The sequence below is a fragment of the Pristiophorus japonicus genome, chromosome 13 (assembly GCF_044704955.1).
Source record: "Pristiophorus japonicus isolate sPriJap1 chromosome 13, sPriJap1.hap1, whole genome shotgun sequence".
Lineage (NCBI taxonomy): Eukaryota > Metazoa > Chordata > Chondrichthyes > Pristiophoridae > Pristiophorus > Pristiophorus japonicus.
Genome location: NC_091989.1, coordinates 115,347,750 through 115,366,403, shown reverse-complemented (window position 1 = coordinate 115,366,403; position 18,654 = coordinate 115,347,750). Strand labels below are relative to the sequence as shown.

The following is an 18,654-nucleotide window of genomic DNA, read 5'->3' as shown; positions in this document are numbered from 1 at the left end:
GGCAAAACTGGATGCGGTAGCCCTTGGATGGGAAAGTTGCCTAAGGGCCATGGAAGCCAAATGTCGAGCGGTAATGATCACTGCGGGTCTAGTCCTCGACCAAAAGCTGATTGTCAAGTGTCCCCACACCGTACATGCTTTGCTGACTATGAATAGAATGTCTCAGGTGACAGCAGCTAGATGGACCCGCTGGACAGCAGTTTTGGAAGCTCCTAATCTCCATATCGTCCGGGCCAGCCCGGTTAATCCCGCAACTATGCTCCCGATGTCAGAATCGAGGGAGCAAGAGGGGGGAGAAGGTGAAGAGCATGACTGCGTGGAGATTTTAAAAGAAACAACAGAAGTAGCCTTAGCAGCAGAGGAGCCTCTGCACAACCCAGACCTTATCCTGTTTACAGATGGTTCCTCCTTTGTTGACAATGGTACCAGAAAAGCAGGATGGGCAGTTACAACCTTATATGAGGTAGTGGCAAAAGGATGTTTACCCTCAGGAACGTCAGCACAACAGGCCGAGTTACGGGCCTTGTCAGAAGCATGTCGAATAGCAGAAGGACAGACAGCTAATGTCTACACAGATTCGCGTTATGCTTTTGGAGTCGCTCACGACTTTGGTCTGTTATGGCGGAAAAGAGGATTGCTCACTGCTGCTGGTACACCTATCCGAAATGGAAAAGAAGTCCGAGACTTACTAGAGGCCATACAATTACTTCAGGAAATGTCCATCCTGAAGTGTAAGGCCCATACCAAGGAAAATACCACGGAAGCACAGGAAAATGCCCTAGCCGACCAGGCAGCTAAAGATGCCGCCTCACAGGACGCTCCCCCAGAAGAACCAACACAGATGTGCAGATTGGAAGCACTCAGGACTCTTGACATGAGACCTTCAAACAATGCAAGGCGAGTGCTCCAGAGAGGAAAAATGGACATGGATTGAGGCAGGAATTAAGCTATGCGAAGATGGTGTCTGGAGACAAAGAGTTACCGACAAGCCAGTCGCGCCACAAGCGCTTATGCCTTTTTTAGCCCAACAGATGCACTCGTGGGGACACTTGGCCTCACAACAGATGACGGCACGGTTCCAGAAAAGCTGGTGGGGTCGGGGATTTAAAAAACATGCCCAGCTGGTAGCAGAAAAATAATTCTGGACCCATCACGGTAATGCCCCAACTGAGGCCCCCTGCCCCTGTCGGATCATTCCAGCATCTGCAGGTTGATTATATATCTCTTCCTTCATGCCAAGAATACACTAACATTCTTGTCATGGTCGACAGATTCTCTAGATGGGTAGAAGCTGTCCCAACTAAAAGAGCCACAGCCAATCACACTGCACAGGTCTTGTGTAAGGATTACATTCCCCGATGGGAAGTCCCGAGTAGCATTGACTCAGATCAAGGAACACACTTCATAGGTGCTGTCTGCCAAGAAGTCTGTAGGTTACTGAACATTACGTGGGATTTACACTGTCCTTATCATCCACAATCATCAGGACAAGTAGAGCGAATGAATCGAACTCTGAAACAACAGCTTGCCAAATATCACCAAGAAGGAACACCATGACCCCAGGCACTACCAATAATGCTATGTAGCATTAGGGCAACCCCAAACAGAACTACAGGTCTAAGCCCATTTGAAATTATAACAGGAAGGCCCATGTCGCTGCCAGGAACTATTGATTTACGGAAAGCTGATGTTCACTTAATGAGTGACACTTTGTTATCATACTGTCAGAACCTAACCAATGCCATTAGTTCTGTTTCCCGACAGGTATCGGCAGCTTGGGGTAATCCACCCGAAGGAGGACACGACATCATCCCGGGAGTCTGGGTGTATGTGAAAAAGTTGCATAAAGAACCTTTGGGTGCCAAGTGGGAGGGACCTTACCAAATGTTATTGACCACCCAGGCAGCTGTTAAAGTCCAAGGAAAGAAAGCCTGGATCCACGCCTCACACGTTAAGCAAGCACCCGTAACTGAAGCTGAAATCTGATAAGAACAATTACTTTTTGCCAAAATGTATAAATTTAATGTATTACTGACTGTTGGTATTCTAGGCATTTGCCTACTTCTTACTAGCCGACCCTCTGCACCAAAGGGAAATAGTAGGGTAGCAAGGGAATGACATGTAAATACCTTTTTATATATGTAATACATTTATGCCAAACATGGTAACATTTCTAGTTGTTGGGTGTGTGAGCATATTCCTATTCACTCAAAGGGAGGGATTCCCTTGAGGGCAGTTCCCTTGAATATCTCGGAAATGGCTGAGTGGATAATTAATCAAAACAAAACAGGCAATGCGTTTCAGGATACGGAAAACTGGGCTCGTAAATGGAAGTCAGCAGGTTACAATCTGACTACCTTTGAAGGGGGGTACCAACCGTGCTACAATAATTCCAAACGGCCCCCATTTTTTGTTATCACTAATACAACGTGAATAGGAAGACCAGGGGAATCGGTCTGTCTGATTAGAAACATCAAAAGAGGCCAAAATATGGGGTATTGTAACTGCTCCCGGAATTATAATATAATCAAGCCACGGAACCATCCAAACTGGGCCGATGTGGGAGTTTTTAACGTAACGGGGATTCTGAATAAAACAGATGGAAAAGCCTGGACAGGCCCCGGAGTGTTGCTGACAAAGAAACAGCTAACATTCATTGCCTATAATGGCACCTATTGGGTGTGTGGCCACAAGGCTTACCCTTGGCTGCCCCAGAATTGGACGGGATCCTACTATTTAGCCTATATTGTGCCATATATGTATCATATAAAGTCACTGTCGGAACATTTACACCGTCCTAAGAGAGCTATCACAGAAACAGAGAGGTTCTTTGCCATTCTGATCCCCAGGTATGGGACCGCCAGACTGGCAAGGGAATCCATTAACATGGCATCCGTTGTGGAACGGGTAGTCAATGATACCTCAGAGGCCCTAGTTAAAATCAATGCAGAAATGGTAGCAATCCGCACAGTAGCCCTACAGAATAGACTGGTCCTTGCCTACATCCTGGCTGAAAAGGGAGGTACTTGCGCCCTACTCGGAACTGAGTGTTGCACATGTATCCCAGATAGCTCTGAAGAAATTACCCACTTAGCGGCGCATATCCAAAAGGAGGTAGAAAAACTTAAGCAACCCCCATCATTCACTTTGTGGAGTGGAGCCACTGAATGGCTAGGTTCAATAGGAACTTCATTGGTGGAAGGTTTAATTCTATTTGTTGTAATTGTTTTACTTTTATATTGTTTATGTTGATTAAATGTTGTTGCGACTAGGCGGCTGTAGCTGCTGTCCCGCAGGTGAGACAGGTACCAGCAGACCATCTGTACGTGGCACAGGGGTATGTTATGCTTAATGGAAGGTTGTTTACTGGTTGAATTAAGATATTGATTTGGATTAAATTGGAATAAGGTTAATTAACCTACTAAAACCAGACTTCCATTGCGGCCACGATGGAATTCGGGTTAGTGTAAATTTGTGTGGAAGCTACTAGTCCAGACATGTGGCGAAACACATCAACAAATTTTAGAAGGAAACTCTATTAACATGTATGAAATTATTTTGTAGAATGTTTAACCAGTGATACCTGATGTTTTATGATTCAGTTTGTGAAAGAATCAAAGGGGGGATTGATAGAGAATTCAAACAGGTTGCATTCAGACAGGCTGTGAGAATACACAGACTTCCCAGTCAGAGCTGCTACGTGAGTAGGAGCATGTTGCATTAAATCATCAATCAACTTGACATTTTAGGATCTTTGGTAGCGAGCCAATTAAAGGTTAACAGAATATCAATTGAGCCAATAAGGTCAAAGAAGGCATGTTCTTTTCTGTAAACTGATCAGGTATATGAACAGTCATTTTGGCCATGTGTTCTCAGTAAGACAATGGAACTGGAAATCAGCCAGAAGCTTGTTGTTGCTGCCAGAATAAAAGTTATGTTAAAACTACAACCGGAGTTCGCATTTCATTGAAAATTAAGAGATCTAACATTAATAAAGAGGAAAAACAATTTGACTTAAAAATGACCTGAAATTGCTGGCAAATTCAAATACTCTTCTCCTGTTTGATGCAATGTGTTGTCCAATTCTTCAGGGTCTTGATTCAACATAGTTGTGGTGAATGTGGCTTTAGAACTGGATTTTGGAGCTTTGCAATTATTACCTAAAAAGGAATAGGAAATCTGCTTTCAGGCTTGCATACGAACATAAGAAAATGATGGGCAGGGAAAGACAAGCTGGTCCATCAAGCCTGCCCCACACAAATAATGTCTAGTGCATCATGACTAGACACTTCCTAACGCCCTGCAGCTACTGGGAGAGGCAAACAAATCAGGAAAATAAAACCAAGGGTAATAAGGGAGAAAACATTCTGAAAAATTCCTCTCTGACTGACTCAGGTAATCGAAACCAATCTAGGAGGACACCTATCAATGGTGAGATCAGCGGGATAGATCGACACGAGACTCCCAAAGTAAGCGCTCTACATAGAGCTTCAACACGGCAAGTGAGCCCCAGGTGGGCAGAGGAAACACTTCAAGGGCACCCTCAAAGCCTCTTTGATAAAGTGTAACATTCCCACTGACACCTGGGAATCCCCGGCCCAAGACCGCCCAAAGTGGAGGAAGAGTATCCGGGAGGGCGCTGAGTACCTCGAGTCCCATCGCCGAGAACAAGCAGAAATCAAGCACAGACAGCAGAAGGAGCGTGCATCAACCCAGGCTCCCCACCCACCCTTTCCTTCAACCACTGTCTGCCCCACCTGTGATAGAGGCTGTAGATCCTGCATTGGACTCCTCAGTCACCTGAGAACTCACTTTTAGAGCTGAAGCAAGTCATCCTCGACTCCAAGGGACTGCCTATGATGATGAGATTTACAGTCTAAGTCGCCAATCTCACTGGACACTCTGGGCCACTGTGTCCCTGTATTCATTTAACCAAACACGTGCCAATCTCCTTCCTTGTTGCTTGGTCAAAATCCTGTGATTGCCAATCAACTACCAATATGGGTGCACCATCACCACATGGACAGCAACTGATATTCAGGGGTGGGTAATAACAGCGGCCTTGCCACATCACCCACACTCCATGAACAAATCAGGCAGCCAAATTGTATATGACACTGGAGTGAAACATGGGCTCCTGATTACAGCAATCTTCCAGTCTAAGTCAGGTAGTCTAATGTGGAGTGAGCATGTAGGCCAAGGGCAAGTACTTACGATAGATTTACCTAGCCCTAGGGCTAGCTTCTATTGCCACTCATAGCTATTATTATCTACATTATTGTTAGTGTTTCTATTTACCTTTTCTTGTTCGCTTTGCTTGTGTAGGTTTAAGGCTCTCCACTTGCACTGCACTTCGTTTTCTTCCACTCTGTGAAATATCTAAAGAAGTTGGGGAAATTTTAATGACCGGTTACAGAACAGACCAAGAGGGAATGTTAGTTCTTGACAACAAGTCCAATTATTCAGATTGCTGGAACTTTGGTCAAACCATTTCAAAAACTGCCATGCAGGCCAGTTGTATACTAAGTTATTATATATTTATGTAACAAACCACAATTCACAACCTGCTGTTCACACACATATATAATATATACAGTTACATACAAATATTGCTCAAAGACTATTTGCTAATTAGGTGCCCACCATGGCTCAGAGGTAGCGCTCTTGCCTCTGCGTCAGAAGATTGTGGGTTCAAGTCCCACTCCAGAGACTTGAGCACACAATCTAGGCTGACCCTCCAGAATAATGCTGAGGGAGTGTTGCACTGTTGAAGGTGCTGTCTTTCAGATGAGATGTTAAACCGAGGCTCTGTCTCCTCTCAGTAGATGCAACAAATCCCACAGCACTATTTTGAAAATAGAGCAGGGGAGTTCTCCCTGGTATCCTAGCCAGTATTTATCCCTCAACCAACATCAGTAAAAAAACAGATGATCTGGTCCAGTATCTCATTGCTGTTTGTGGGACCTTGCTGTGAATTAACTGCCGTGTTTCTTATATTGCAATGGCAACTACACTTCAAAAATACTTTATTGGCTGTAAAGTGCTTTGGGATGTCCTAAGATTGTGAAAGGCGCTATATAAATGCAAGTTCCTTTTTTCTTTTTCTTAAATTTGCCTATGCCAGGCCTCTGCCGGTGCCAGTCTTGCATTGGTTGTGGAAGCTGCCAGAGATTTGCCTGGGGAAGTTCACTGTTCAACTTCTTTCTTTTAATAAAGTAGTCAGGCATCCCCAGCAATATGGCCAAATACCACACTGATTTAATTCACCCCGAGAACACAAAGATACATTTCCTTTTAAAAATATCGAGACCTCAGTATTGCATCATTGTTTTAAAGACGGATCCATTACATTCCTTAGTTTTGGTGCCATTACATAACAACTGATCCATGGGTTTTATTTGGACTTGTTCAGTTTGAGTGTTTATGTCACTACCCAAACAACAGACAGGCTCAGGTTACTCAGTGAGTGACACGGTTCTACTACAACTGTCCCATCTTCATTCTTCCATGTTTGGATTGATGTAGTTCAGGGCATTGTAACTGATACAAACAGTTGCAGGGTCCTTGCAGTGTAAACTTAGCAAAGACATTCACAAAGAATACAACAGCTCTATTACCAGTTATTGGAGGGGGTGGCAGGGGCAGACGGAATAGTTAACATTATGGCCATTAACATTAAGTCCAGTTCAAATCCCAGGCTGGATGGGCTGAATGTTTCCCTCACCCCACCCCGCCCTGCAACCCCCCCATCATCTCTTCCATTCTTTTTTTCTTTTCTAAAAAATTCTCTCATGATTTCCACCCTTACCTTTTGCACTTGGTTGTATTTCAGAGTCAGAATTAAATTCACCCAGTTCCTGGTGCAACAAATCTGAAGAAACAAAGGCATTTATGCTGTCAATTACATTTTTCACAAACTGGAAGAATCGCAGAACAGCACCTGACTGACTGACTGCCAGGCACGGCCAATTATATTGCAGATCAGCAATATATGTCCAAGTTGGTGTGTGTGACTTGGAGGTGAATGTGCTCCTATGCATCTGCTGCCCTTGTCCTTCTAGGTGGCAGAGGTCACAGATTTGGGAAATGCTGTTGATTTCACCATATAGGGAGATCTATATTACATCTCATCTGTGTCACACCTGCGCTAGGAGGACAGAGTGCTGAGTATTAAAAAAATCCCAAAGCACAATATTAACGTCTTTGAGTGGAGTTAAACCACAACTGTAATTGTATGTAAATGCAGCTAACATCCTAAGTCATGGCTTGAGAACACAAGAGAGAAGCAGCAGGACAAGAAAGTCTCAAAACTCTTTAGTCTGCGATCAAGTCGGGTCTTAACTCTGATTTACACACCATAAGTAAATGTACCCTTTTGTAAACCTAGAATTCACACACAAAATAAATGGGATTTCTTGATACATAGATATCTCAGAATAAAATATAGAATAAGTAACATTAGTTTAACACATTCCCCAAAGCATTTTTATTTTATTTTGTGCATTGACTCAGATATATTACTAGTTACTTTCAAGTGGAATGGGTTTGTAAACACTGATTTTGATCTTCAATAGAATGCAAAAGAACAAATTGAACAAGAACAAAACAGCAAAGGTTTAATATTTAACTAGGTTCAGAAATGACATTTTGGGGACACAGTATATGAGTAATTTGAGACATGACATGTGGTATCTGTTGCATACTTAGGAGGAACAGGTGACTTAGGGCCTATGGTTCCCAAAGTTCTCCACCACTGGGGTTTTCCTCACACCATGTCCGGATCTGTTGTAGACTCATTGATAGAGGTTGGTTGCTATGATTAGTCAGCAACTCTATTATCATTGCCTCATGCAACTACCAGGATGGTAGAAGGCAAATAAGATGGAGCTTGAGCTTTATTCATCTAGCCATCACTATGTTGGACAAAGTGGACCAATTCCAATTAGATTGGGTCAATATTGAAAAATTACAAATTCATTCCACCTCATAGTTCTCCTTTTCAGACTCTGCAGAATCTTGTAATCAACACATCACAAATTACCTTGTGTGAAGTCATGTCCAGCTGTCATTAGCGAGTTCTCCAGACACATAGGGAATGAGTTACAGGGCATCATGATAATGATCCTTTCAATGAACTTCTTGCAGGTGTCATTATCTTTGGTCAGCAATCTGTTTAGCAACTCTGATACTTTCTCCTCATTGGTTTTTTGGCTCATGACAAGGTCCAGCTCCTCCTTGTTGAAGATAGCCTTGGCCTCAGCAAGGACACGCTTAGCTTCCTTGCTGAGAGATTCCACCAGCTGCCCATAGTTACTCTCCAGCACTTCCTTAATTCCACTGCTGCTCATCCTGGCAAAGAAACTGGATTGACAAATTGGACATGAGTATACTGTTAAACGTATAAATCATTCATATAACATTTGCAATTGAAATGAGAAATGTTTAGCAAGGCTCACTCCACTTCAAGCTTATTTAAACAACAACTTGCATTTATATAGTGCCTTTAACATAGAAAACCATCCCAAGGCGCTAAATTTGAAATCATAAACTTTCTTCCAGAGTGAATTTGGTGATGATTTTCACAAACTTTCATACTAGCACTGAAACTCTTCTCTGAGTCCTCACCAGAGGGCATAGGATGCTCCAAGCTCTGCTTTAGCTGGATGCCATTGCTGAACCTTGGGAGCCGTCAACAAAGAAGTTGATCTTAGAGGAGCAGCAACAAATGCGTGAGGCTCTGGCGGCTTTTCCAGCTGCGATGTGTGCAATTATAGAGAAAATAGAGGAATCCAATTCCAATATGAACACCACCATATCGCAGGCGACAGTGAGGCTGTGCTTCTCCATGGAAAGGATGGCACCAACATGGAGCAGCTAATGCGCCAATCAAACGAGAAAAGGCTTGCTGTGAACAACAGATTCAGACTCTTGTTGACCTCGTCTCTCGAAGGGATTACAACGTAGACTTGGGCGTTCATCACCCCACTAATGTGCAGCAAGGTGCTCTCCAGTTCCTTGCTAGCAGGGAAGTGCGGGTGGCCTATGAGAGGGATGATGGTGAGAGGGAACATGGAAGTGGGGGCTCTGTTCCAAGCACTCCCACTTCTCCCCCATTGCTTCCCTCTCAGTCAGAGGCTCACATGCTGCTTCGGATCCCGATGGCTGAGTCTGCCCCTGCACAGTTGCAGTCTTTGGTGGGGCCCTCACAGGCTGCAAAACCAGAGTATGTCTGCCAAAAGTGTCAAAGTAGTTACAGCAGGGAAGTGAGCAGCCTGCCTCTACCTCTGCTGAAGCCACAGGGGTTGCACCTTGTAGCAGCACACGGAAAAGAAAAAAGACACAATCATAGATGCACATGGGTGTTTGCTAAAATGTTAGGGTTAAGTTTCAGTTCTATCTATGACGTGCATAAATTTATTTATTTGCACCAATTTCCCATCATACCCATTTTTTTGTGTGCTACCTGGGAAGTGGCCTTGTCACTTGGAGTGAATGGTGAGACATTATTTATCCTTGAGCAATGGGTGTTTGTTTGACAGGAATGGTTTGGTCATTTTGGGACTGCTTTGTGGTGTTGGTGGGGGGATGTGGGGGGGAAATTGTTACTGCAGCTGGGAGCCAGATGGATGCACAGGTGCAACTTAACTAAATCGGGTCATGATGAGGCCATCCCGGGCAGCAATGTGCACCGCTGCTGGTGCCATCTCCCCCATGCTCCTCCTGCAGCTCCAATCCTCACTGCTGTGCAATGTTGTGCAGCGCGCAGCATACAACGATGATTCTGGAGACCCTGGCTGGTGCGTATTGAAGGTACAGATCTGTCACGGCATCTGAAGTGCATCTTCAGCATGTTCATTGCTCTATGACACATCTGGTCAACATGTAGCTTTTATGATAGTACTCCTTGGCCTCCTCAAGGATGTTATCAGCCACGTCTTCAGTGGATAGCCCTTGTCTCCAAGCAGCCAGCCGGTAAGTCTGCTTGGAGGGTGGACTGACGAAGGACGAAAGAGCCATGATAACTCCCTGGAAAACTGGCACATACATGCATGATAATCTTTTGATGGTTGCAGACGAGCTGCTCATTGATGCAGTGGAAGACCTTCTGGTTCACGAACACTCCTGGGTGATCTGGGGCTGCCTTGATGGCCACGTGTGTGCAGTCGATGATGCCCCCAGCCACAGCCGTAATGCCAAGCACTCACTCAGTAACACTGGCTTCATCAGTGGCAAAGTTTATATAAGTGGCTGATTTGTGAAACAGGGCATTGGTGATATGGGTGATGCATTTGTGGGTGGTCGACTGCGAGATCCCACAAATGTCTGTTTCAGATCCCTGGAAGGAGTCTGAGGTGAAGAAGTTGAGGGCGGTGGTGACTTTGACAGCCGCTGGCAAGGCATGTCCACCCGGTCCTCTGGGCTGCAGGTGTTCGTCCAGCAATCTGCAAATGTCTGCGATAGCCTGAGCCTCCTTTGGCACTGCTGCTCAGTCATGTTGAGGAAGCTCATCCTCTGCCTGTACACCCTGAGTTGGGGGTATCACCTCCGGCCTGGTGCACCCATGTGCTGATCCCCTCTCTCCTGTGGAGCATCAGGTCGGTGTGCAGAAGAAGGCTGCTACTGCTGCTGCGATGAGCTTCAAAATGCGCTCCAGTTAAATGTGGAAGTTGGCAGGATGACGACGGGTTCCCAACGCAGTCAATTTCAGCGTTGTTAACTGCCGACCCAGCTCCCAAATCCGCACGCTCGGCAATGTGAAAATGCCGGCCGTTAACTCTGCTTCTCTCGCCACAGATGCTGCCTCACCTGCTGAGTGTTTCCAGCATTTTCAGTTTTTATTACTAATTGCCTCATAGCCAATATATTTAACAAACCAGTTGCCAAGTTGTGTTAGATTTTCAGTCAAGCACACTGTTTGCCTTTCTGTATTTACTACTGATTTTTATTTGCGAAGCGAGAACAGTTACATGCCTAATGTATGCTTGCGTCTATTATATTCAAACTATAATCTCGTGTGGTCTGATGCTAAAGCTGGACCAGATTTTGGAGCGAAACACAGTGAAATTTCCTCCTCCGGGGCCAAACTCTGGATTTACACTACTGTCATGTATTCAACCAGCATTGTAACCCATGTATAATCTGACCTAAGTTGTACACTGTGAGAACACTGACCACTAGGTGGGAGACACTCCTAACCTGGGCCTTCAGGTATAAAAGGGGAAGCTCCACCCACCTTCATCACTTTGAGTGCTAAGGAATAAAGGACAGGTCACAGACTGACCTTCTCTCAAGCATGGGCCTCGTGTGCATTTGTACTGTATAGTAAGGACCTATCAATGGCGACGAGAAACTGGGATTTAAACCATGCGAGCATGGCCACTAGCAGAACAGACGAGAGGTACTGTGTTAAGGAATGGTTGGGACAGAGATTCAACATTGTTAAAGCAGCACACAGTTCTCCAGGCAGACAGGGGCAATCAGGCATGCCCCAACATGTAGTCGAACCCAGAGGGGGAGTTTGACAGAGACACTGGCAAGCTGAACGGCGATTCACACCATTGCAAGGGACAATGCGGCCAGTAATGGGGCCATTAACACCTGTTAATGGCGCACTCAAGGACAATAACAGGGGCAGTCAGGGACGATCGACGGGCAAGGGACCTTTTGTTTCCAACAACAGCTCATGTTGAAGGCATGGAGGCACACACTCAGCCGGAGTTTGCAGAGATGAGCAAAATACCTGCAGAAATTACAGAAATGAACGCTGGGGGAAATCGCTGGAAGCTGAAGTTCAGCGAGTTCATGTGGAGCACGTCTACAGTTCATACAATAGGACGCCACCGATAATGATGAAAGTGCTCCTCAATGGCATCCCAGTATCAATGGAGCTAGACACGGGGGCCAGCCAGTCCCTGATGGGTATCAAACAGTTCGAAAAGTTGTGGGCGTCCAAGGCCAGGAGGCCAAAATTATTGCCGATTGACGCACAGCTACAGACTTACACAAAGCAGATCATTCCAGTGCTAGGCAGCGCCATGGTATTCGTGACCCACAAAGATTCGGAGAACAGGTTGCCACTCTGGATTGTCCCAGGGGACGGTCCCGCACTACTGGGGAGGAGTTGGCTTGCTGTCATGAACTGGAAATGGGGCAATGTCAATGCAATTTCCTCTGTGGAGCGAGTATCATGCTCACAGATCCTGGACAAATTTGACTCACTATTTCAACCCGGCATCGGCACTTTCATGGGGGCCAAGTGATTCACATAAACCCGGAAGCCAGGCCAGTACACCACAAGGACAGAGTGGTGCCGTACATGATGCGGGAAAAGATAGAATGCGAATTGGACCACTTGCTGAGGGAAGGCATCATCTCGCCAGTCGAATTCAGTGACTGGGCGAGCCCGATTGTGCCGGTGCTCAAGGCGGATGGGTCGGTCAGAATATGTGGTGATTACAAGGCCACCATCAATCAGGTGTCACTCCAAGACCAGTACCCACTACCGAGAGCGGAGGACCTCTTTGCGACGCTATCCGGTGGCAAACTTTTTTCAAAATTGGACCTAACCTCAGCTTACATGACCCAGGAGCTGGCAAGTGAGTTGAAGAAGCTGACCACCATCACGACACACAAGGAGTTGTTTGAGTACAACAGATGTCCGTTCGGGAGTCGCTCGGCCGCCGCGATCTTCCAACGAAATCTGAAAAGCCTCCTCAAGTCAATTCCAGGGACGGTGGTTTTTCAGGACGACATCCTCATCATGGGTTACGATACTGAAGAACACCTCCACAACCTGGAGGAGGTGCTACGCAGACTGGACCGGGAGGACTGCGACTGAAAAAGGCGAAGTGCGTCTTCCTAGCTCCAGAGGTAGAATTCCTGGGGTTGAGGGTAGCAGCAGACGGGTTCAGCCCTACTGTGTCCAAGACGGAAGCGATCCAGAGAGCACCCAGACCCCGTAACACGACGGAGCTGCGTTCATTCCTGGGGCTCCTGAACTATTTTGGTAATTTTCTTCCCAAATTGAGCATACTGCTAGAGCCGCGACACGTGCCCCTATGCAAAGGTCGCAAATGGGTCTGGGGGGACAGCCAGGAAGGGCTTTTAATAGAGCACGCAATTTGTTATGTTCCAACACTCTGTTAACACACTACCACCCATGTAAGAAACTTGTGTTAACGTGCGATGCGTCATCCTATGGGGTCGGGTGTATGTTGCAGCATGTCAATGTCAAGGGTCAGTTACAGCCGGTAGCTTATGTCTCCAGGAGTCTGTCCCAGGCAGAAAGGGGTTACAGGATGGTAGAAAAGGAGGCGCTCGCATGTGTATATGCAGTAAAGAAAATGCACCAGTACCTGTTTGGCAGGAAATTTGAGCTGGAGACAGATCACAAACCCCTAACGTCCCTTTTGGCCGACAACAAGGCCATAAATGCAAATGCATCGGCCTGCATACAGAGGTGGGCACTCACGTTAGCCACCTATGACTATACAATTCGGCACAGACCGGGCACCGAAAACTGCGCCGATGCACTCAGCAGGCTCCCACTAGCCACCACTGAAGGGGCTACCGAGCATGCTGCTGAGATGTCATGGCTGTTGAAGTTTTCGGAAGCGAAAGCCCACCCGTGACAGCCCGTCAGATTAAAGTCTGGACAAATAGAGACCTGCTATTCTCTCTAGTCAAGAAATGTGTCCTGAATGGGGACTGGGCAGCCACGTACAGGGCATGCCCTGAGAAATTTAAACCATTTCACAGGCGCAGGGATGAACTCTCGATTCAGGCCGATTGCCTACTGTGGGGAAATCGCATAGTCATGCCCCAGATGGACAGAGAGGTGTTCATCAGAGAACTCCACAATGAGCACCCGGGCATTGTCATGATGAAAGCAATTGCCAGGTCACACGTTTGGTGGCCAGGGATAGACGCAGATCTGGAACTTTGTGTTCGCAGGTGCAACACGTGTGCCCAGCTGGGCAATGCGCCCAGGGAAGCCCCTCTTAGCCCCTGGTCCTGGCCCGCCAAGCCTTGGTCACGCATCCATGTGGACTACGCAGGTCCTTTCATGGGAAAAATGTTTTTGGTTGTAGTAGACGCCTGCTCCAAATGGATCGAGTGTGACATTTTAAATTCAAGCACATCCTCTGCCACGGTAGAAAGTCTACGGGCAATGTTCGCCGCCCACGGTCTACCAGACGTCTTGGTCAGTGACAATGGCCCGTGCTTCACAAGCACTGAATTCCAGGACTTCATGGCAGGCAATGGAATTAACCATGTCAGAATGGCACCGTTCAATCCGGCCTCAAACGGCCAGGCAGAACGAGCAGTGCAGATAATCAAACAGGGGATGCTCAGAATCCAAGGGGGTTCCCTACAAAGACGCTTATCACGCCTCCTGTTGGCCTATAGATCCCGACCACACTCGCTCACAGGGGTTCCACCCGCAGAGCTGCTAATGAAAAGGACACTTAAAACCCGGTTATCCCTTATACACCCCACCATGAAAGAAATTGTCGAGAGCAGGCGCCAGCCACAACATGACTACCATGACAGGAATGCGAGGGCGCGATGTATTGATGTAAATTATCCTGTTTTTGTCCTCAACTACGCTGCAGGACTCAAATGGCTCACAGGCACTGTGATTGCCAAAGAGGGAAATAGGATTCTGGTAGTTAAACTTATCAATGGACAAATCTGCCGCAAACACGTGGATCAAACAAAAAGGAGGTTCAGCAACCCCATAGAAGAAGCAGAGGAAGAACACGATGTAGAGTTCACTCCACCACAGGTGACCGAACACCGGAACCAAAGGGAGGAGAGCCCAATCACTGTGGGCAGTCTGGATAGGCCTGAGGCACCGCAAACAGCAGACACTCAGGCCAGTGCCCAACAACCGGAGCCCCAACTCAGGCGCTCTACAAGAGAGCGTAAACCACTAGAGAGACTCAACCTGTGATCCCAATAAGACTTTGGGGGGGAGGTGATGTCATGTATTCAACCAGCATTGTAACCCATGTATAAACTGACCTAAGTTGTACACTGTGAGAACAATGACCAATAGGTGGGAGACACTCCTAACCTGGGCCTTCGGGTACAAAAGGGGAAGCTCCACCCACCTTCATCACTTTGAGTGCTAAGGAATAAAGGACAGGCCACAGATTGATCTTCTCTCAAGCATGGGCCTCGTGTGCATTTATACTGTATATTAAGGCCCTATGAACTACAACGAAAGTTAGTGCAAAATGAAATACCAACATGACACATGTAATGTAAATACAGCCAAAAATTTCTATTGGTGCAAGCAGAATTTGATACCAATGTGAACTACACTAAGAGGAAGAAAGCAGGATAATAGCTGGTATAAATACATTAGGGCTGGTTTTCCTTCCCCCCGACCCTTTCATTTGAGTGCTGGTCAGGCAGAGCGCACCAGACACGCGGCCCTCCTGCTATGACCTGAATCGACCTGTATTTCTAAGTTCCGGTCATCTGAACCCCGGTCAACGTTCTCACAAGAGCCTGTGCTCAGAATTAGTGGTATTAAGGGTTCCTGTTCATTTCCTTTTGGGTGTGCGGCACCTTTAAGGGGTTGCATGGCCCATTCAAAATACTGTGCATGCATGGTTTTTCCTACTGCTAAGCCAGTTACAAAACAGAGAGCAGAGAAATGGGGTTAAAAGGATTTACTCAAACTGGCGGGAGCAGGGATTGGCGCTGGGACCACTGTTGTTCACCAATTACATCATGGTTTTGAACTCAGGAATCGGAAGTACAATTTCAAAATTTGCAGATGACCCAAAATTAGGAAGTATAGTTAATACTGAGGAAGACTGTGACAAAATACAGGAAGACAGGCGTGTAAATGGCAAATGAACTTCAATATAGATAAGTGTGAGGTGGTACATTTTGTAGGAGGAATAGGGAGGCCACATACTCCTTGGAAAATAAAAGTCTGAATAGGGTAGAGGAGCAAAGGGATTCAAGGGTAAAGATATACAAATCATTAAAAGTAGGAATGCAGTTTAACAAAGCCATAAAAGAAAGCAAACCAAGCACTGGGGTTTATTTCTAGAGTTATAGAACTGAAAAAGGAGAGAAGATATGTTAAACTTGTATAGAACCTTGTTTCGACTACGCTTGGAGTACTTTTTTTTTTTGAAATTCGTAGCCAATCGTTCCAATTCTTTGTCAAATCACAAACGCCAGAGGTCACCTTGCACACACCAAGGATCACTCTGCGCCAATGCTCTTAGCCAAAAGGCCTAGAGCCACTGCACCGTTCCTGGAAGTACTGCAATACCAGGTTCGTGCCATGGAGGTGGATGGGTCAGGTCCCCCACACACCTCCGTGGAGGTGGATGGGTCAAGCCACCCCACCCACCTCCAGTACTATCAACAGTCTAGGCCTAGAAATTCCCCGTAGTCGCACCGGCCATTCCTGAAAAAATGGTGGCCGCCTCACCTCCATCGGCTTCTGGTGTGGGACATGGCGGCTGCCATTTTGGAGAGGTCAGCACCACTGCCGTTGCCTGCACTAGCCTCTCCAATGTAAATGTGCAGATCGTGACGTTAATTGGCGTGCAACGCCTGATTTGATGCACGACTGCGATTTTGGTTATCGCCACACACCATAATGCCCTCTCCTAACCACTCACAGAAGAACATGCGTGCAGCAATTGTACAGCGATGCTGTCAGTGCTTTTTAAAGGGACACACACATCGTTCAGATAGGTTTGAATTTCAGCTTTTGGACTATTTTTTTAATATTTTATTTAAAGTAGTGGCTTGGTGCAATACATTTAAAACATTGTTGAAGTGTGCAGGAAGTGCTGCTGGGCGCACATGAGGTTTTGGATGTTAAAAGAAGGCCTCTGAGAAGACCACTTGCACACAGTATTGAGGGCTCGAGTTGCAGTCCCCTTTGAGTTGCAATATCACATGGAGATGAAGCAGAGGCAGAAAGGGGACAAGCTGCTTGCAGAGGGAAGAGGAAGAAGCAGAAGAGGAGGAAGCGGAAGGAAGGATGCAACACAGACAGCCCGTTTTTGGCCAGGATATTCGGGATGGAATCATCTGCTTGCGGTCCCAGTGACCACAACCCCAATTCCCTTTTACCATTTGTGTCACACCTTACCGTACCTTCCCTCTGTTACTGAACATCACAGCGTCGTCTTGGCAACAATGCTGAAATAACAGCCACCACAAAGCAAACTTTCCAATCCAACTTTATCCATATATGCATCCAATATTACATCAAACAATCAACTAATCACCCTTGTGCATTCCCTTAGTGCCTTTGCCTATCCTACTGATGTCACGCAGCACTACCCCAGTGGCTGCAGCATGGCTGGTGGAAGGCTGCAGACTTTCAGTGGGGGACACTGCAGATGGCCGTGCAGGTTGACCTCGAGGAGCTGGTGGCTGGAAGTGCCAAATTGATTGACGGTGTTTTTTTTTCTTCTTCTTAGAATCAAAGAATCAGAGAATGATTACTGCCATTCAGACAATCAATCCCCAGTCGGCTCTCTGCAAGAGCGCTTCAGCCAGTCCTAATCTCCCGCTCTTTGCCTGTAGCCCTGAAAATGTTTTCTTTCAGGTGCTTATCCAACTCCCTTTTGAAAGCGGTGATTGAGTCTGCCTCCGCCACCCTTTCAGGCAGTGCATTCCAGATCCTAACCACTCGCTATGCAAAAAAGTTTTTTCTTATGTCTGTTTTTTTTGCCAATCACCTTAAATCTGTGTCCTCTGGCTCTCGACCCTTCTGCCAATGGGATACAGTTTTTCTCTATCTACCCTGTCCAGATCCTTCCTGATTTTGAACACCTCTAACAAATCTCCTCTCAATCTTCTCTGCTCCAAGGAGAATAACCCCAGCTTCTCCAGTCTATCCACATAACTGAAGTCCCTTATTCCGGGAATGATTCTCGTAAATCTTTTCTGTACTCTAAAGCCTTCACATCCTTCCTAAAGTGCGGTGCCCAGAATTGGACACAATTGAGGCCAACCCAGTGTTTAGTACAGGTTCAGCATAATTTCCACACTTTTGTACTCTATACCTCTATTCATATAGCCCAGGATCCTGTAAGCTTTTTGAACAGCTTTCTCAACCTGCTCTGCCACTTTCAATGATTTGTGCACGTATACTCCCAGGTCTCTCTGTTCATGCACTCCCTTTAGGATTGTACCCTTTAGTTTATATTTTCTCTCCTCAATCTTTCTACCAAAATGTATCACTTCACACTTTACTGCGTTAAATTTCATCTGCCACGGGTCCGCCCATTCCACCAGCCTGTCTATGTCCTTTGAAGTCTATCACTATCCTCCTCACTGTTCATTATACTTCCAAGTTTTGTGTCATCGGCAAATTTTGAAATTGTGCCCTGTACACCCACTTCCAAGTCATTAATATATATCAAGACAAGCAGTGGTCCTAGTACCGACCCCCGGGGAACACCACAGTATACCTTCCTCCAGTCCGAAAAACTGTTCACCACTACTCTCTGTTTCCTGTCACTTAGCCAATTTCTTCTCCATGCTGCCACTGTACCTTTTATTCCATGGGCTTCAACTTTTCTGGCAAACCTATTATGTGGCACTTTGTCGAACGCCTTTTGGAAATCCATATACACCACGCCAACTGCATTGCCCTCATCA

General features: G+C 46.2%; 1 protein-coding gene across 6 annotated transcripts in view; it reads right to left on the bottom strand.

The window, feature by feature from the left end:
* nlrc5 (NLR family, CARD domain containing 5) overlaps positions 1–18,654 on the bottom strand; it is a 198,200-nt gene that overhangs the window by 156,609 nt on the left and 22,937 nt on the right. For 5 of the 6 annotated variants that reach the window (XM_070896896.1, XM_070896890.1, XM_070896892.1 and 2 more), the window contains exons 2-5: positions 8,042–8,361; positions 6,809–6,871; positions 5,299–5,379; positions 4,026–4,160 (exon numbers count right to left, since the gene is read on the bottom strand). In XM_070896896.1, coding sequence (XP_070752997.1) covers positions 4,026–4,160; positions 5,299–5,379; positions 6,809–6,871; positions 8,042–8,361 — 599 coding nt within the window. The remainder of the gene's footprint in view (positions 1–4,025; positions 4,161–5,298; positions 5,380–6,808; positions 6,872–8,041; positions 8,362–18,654) is intronic. The other variant, XM_070896894.1, reaches the window with a different exon arrangement.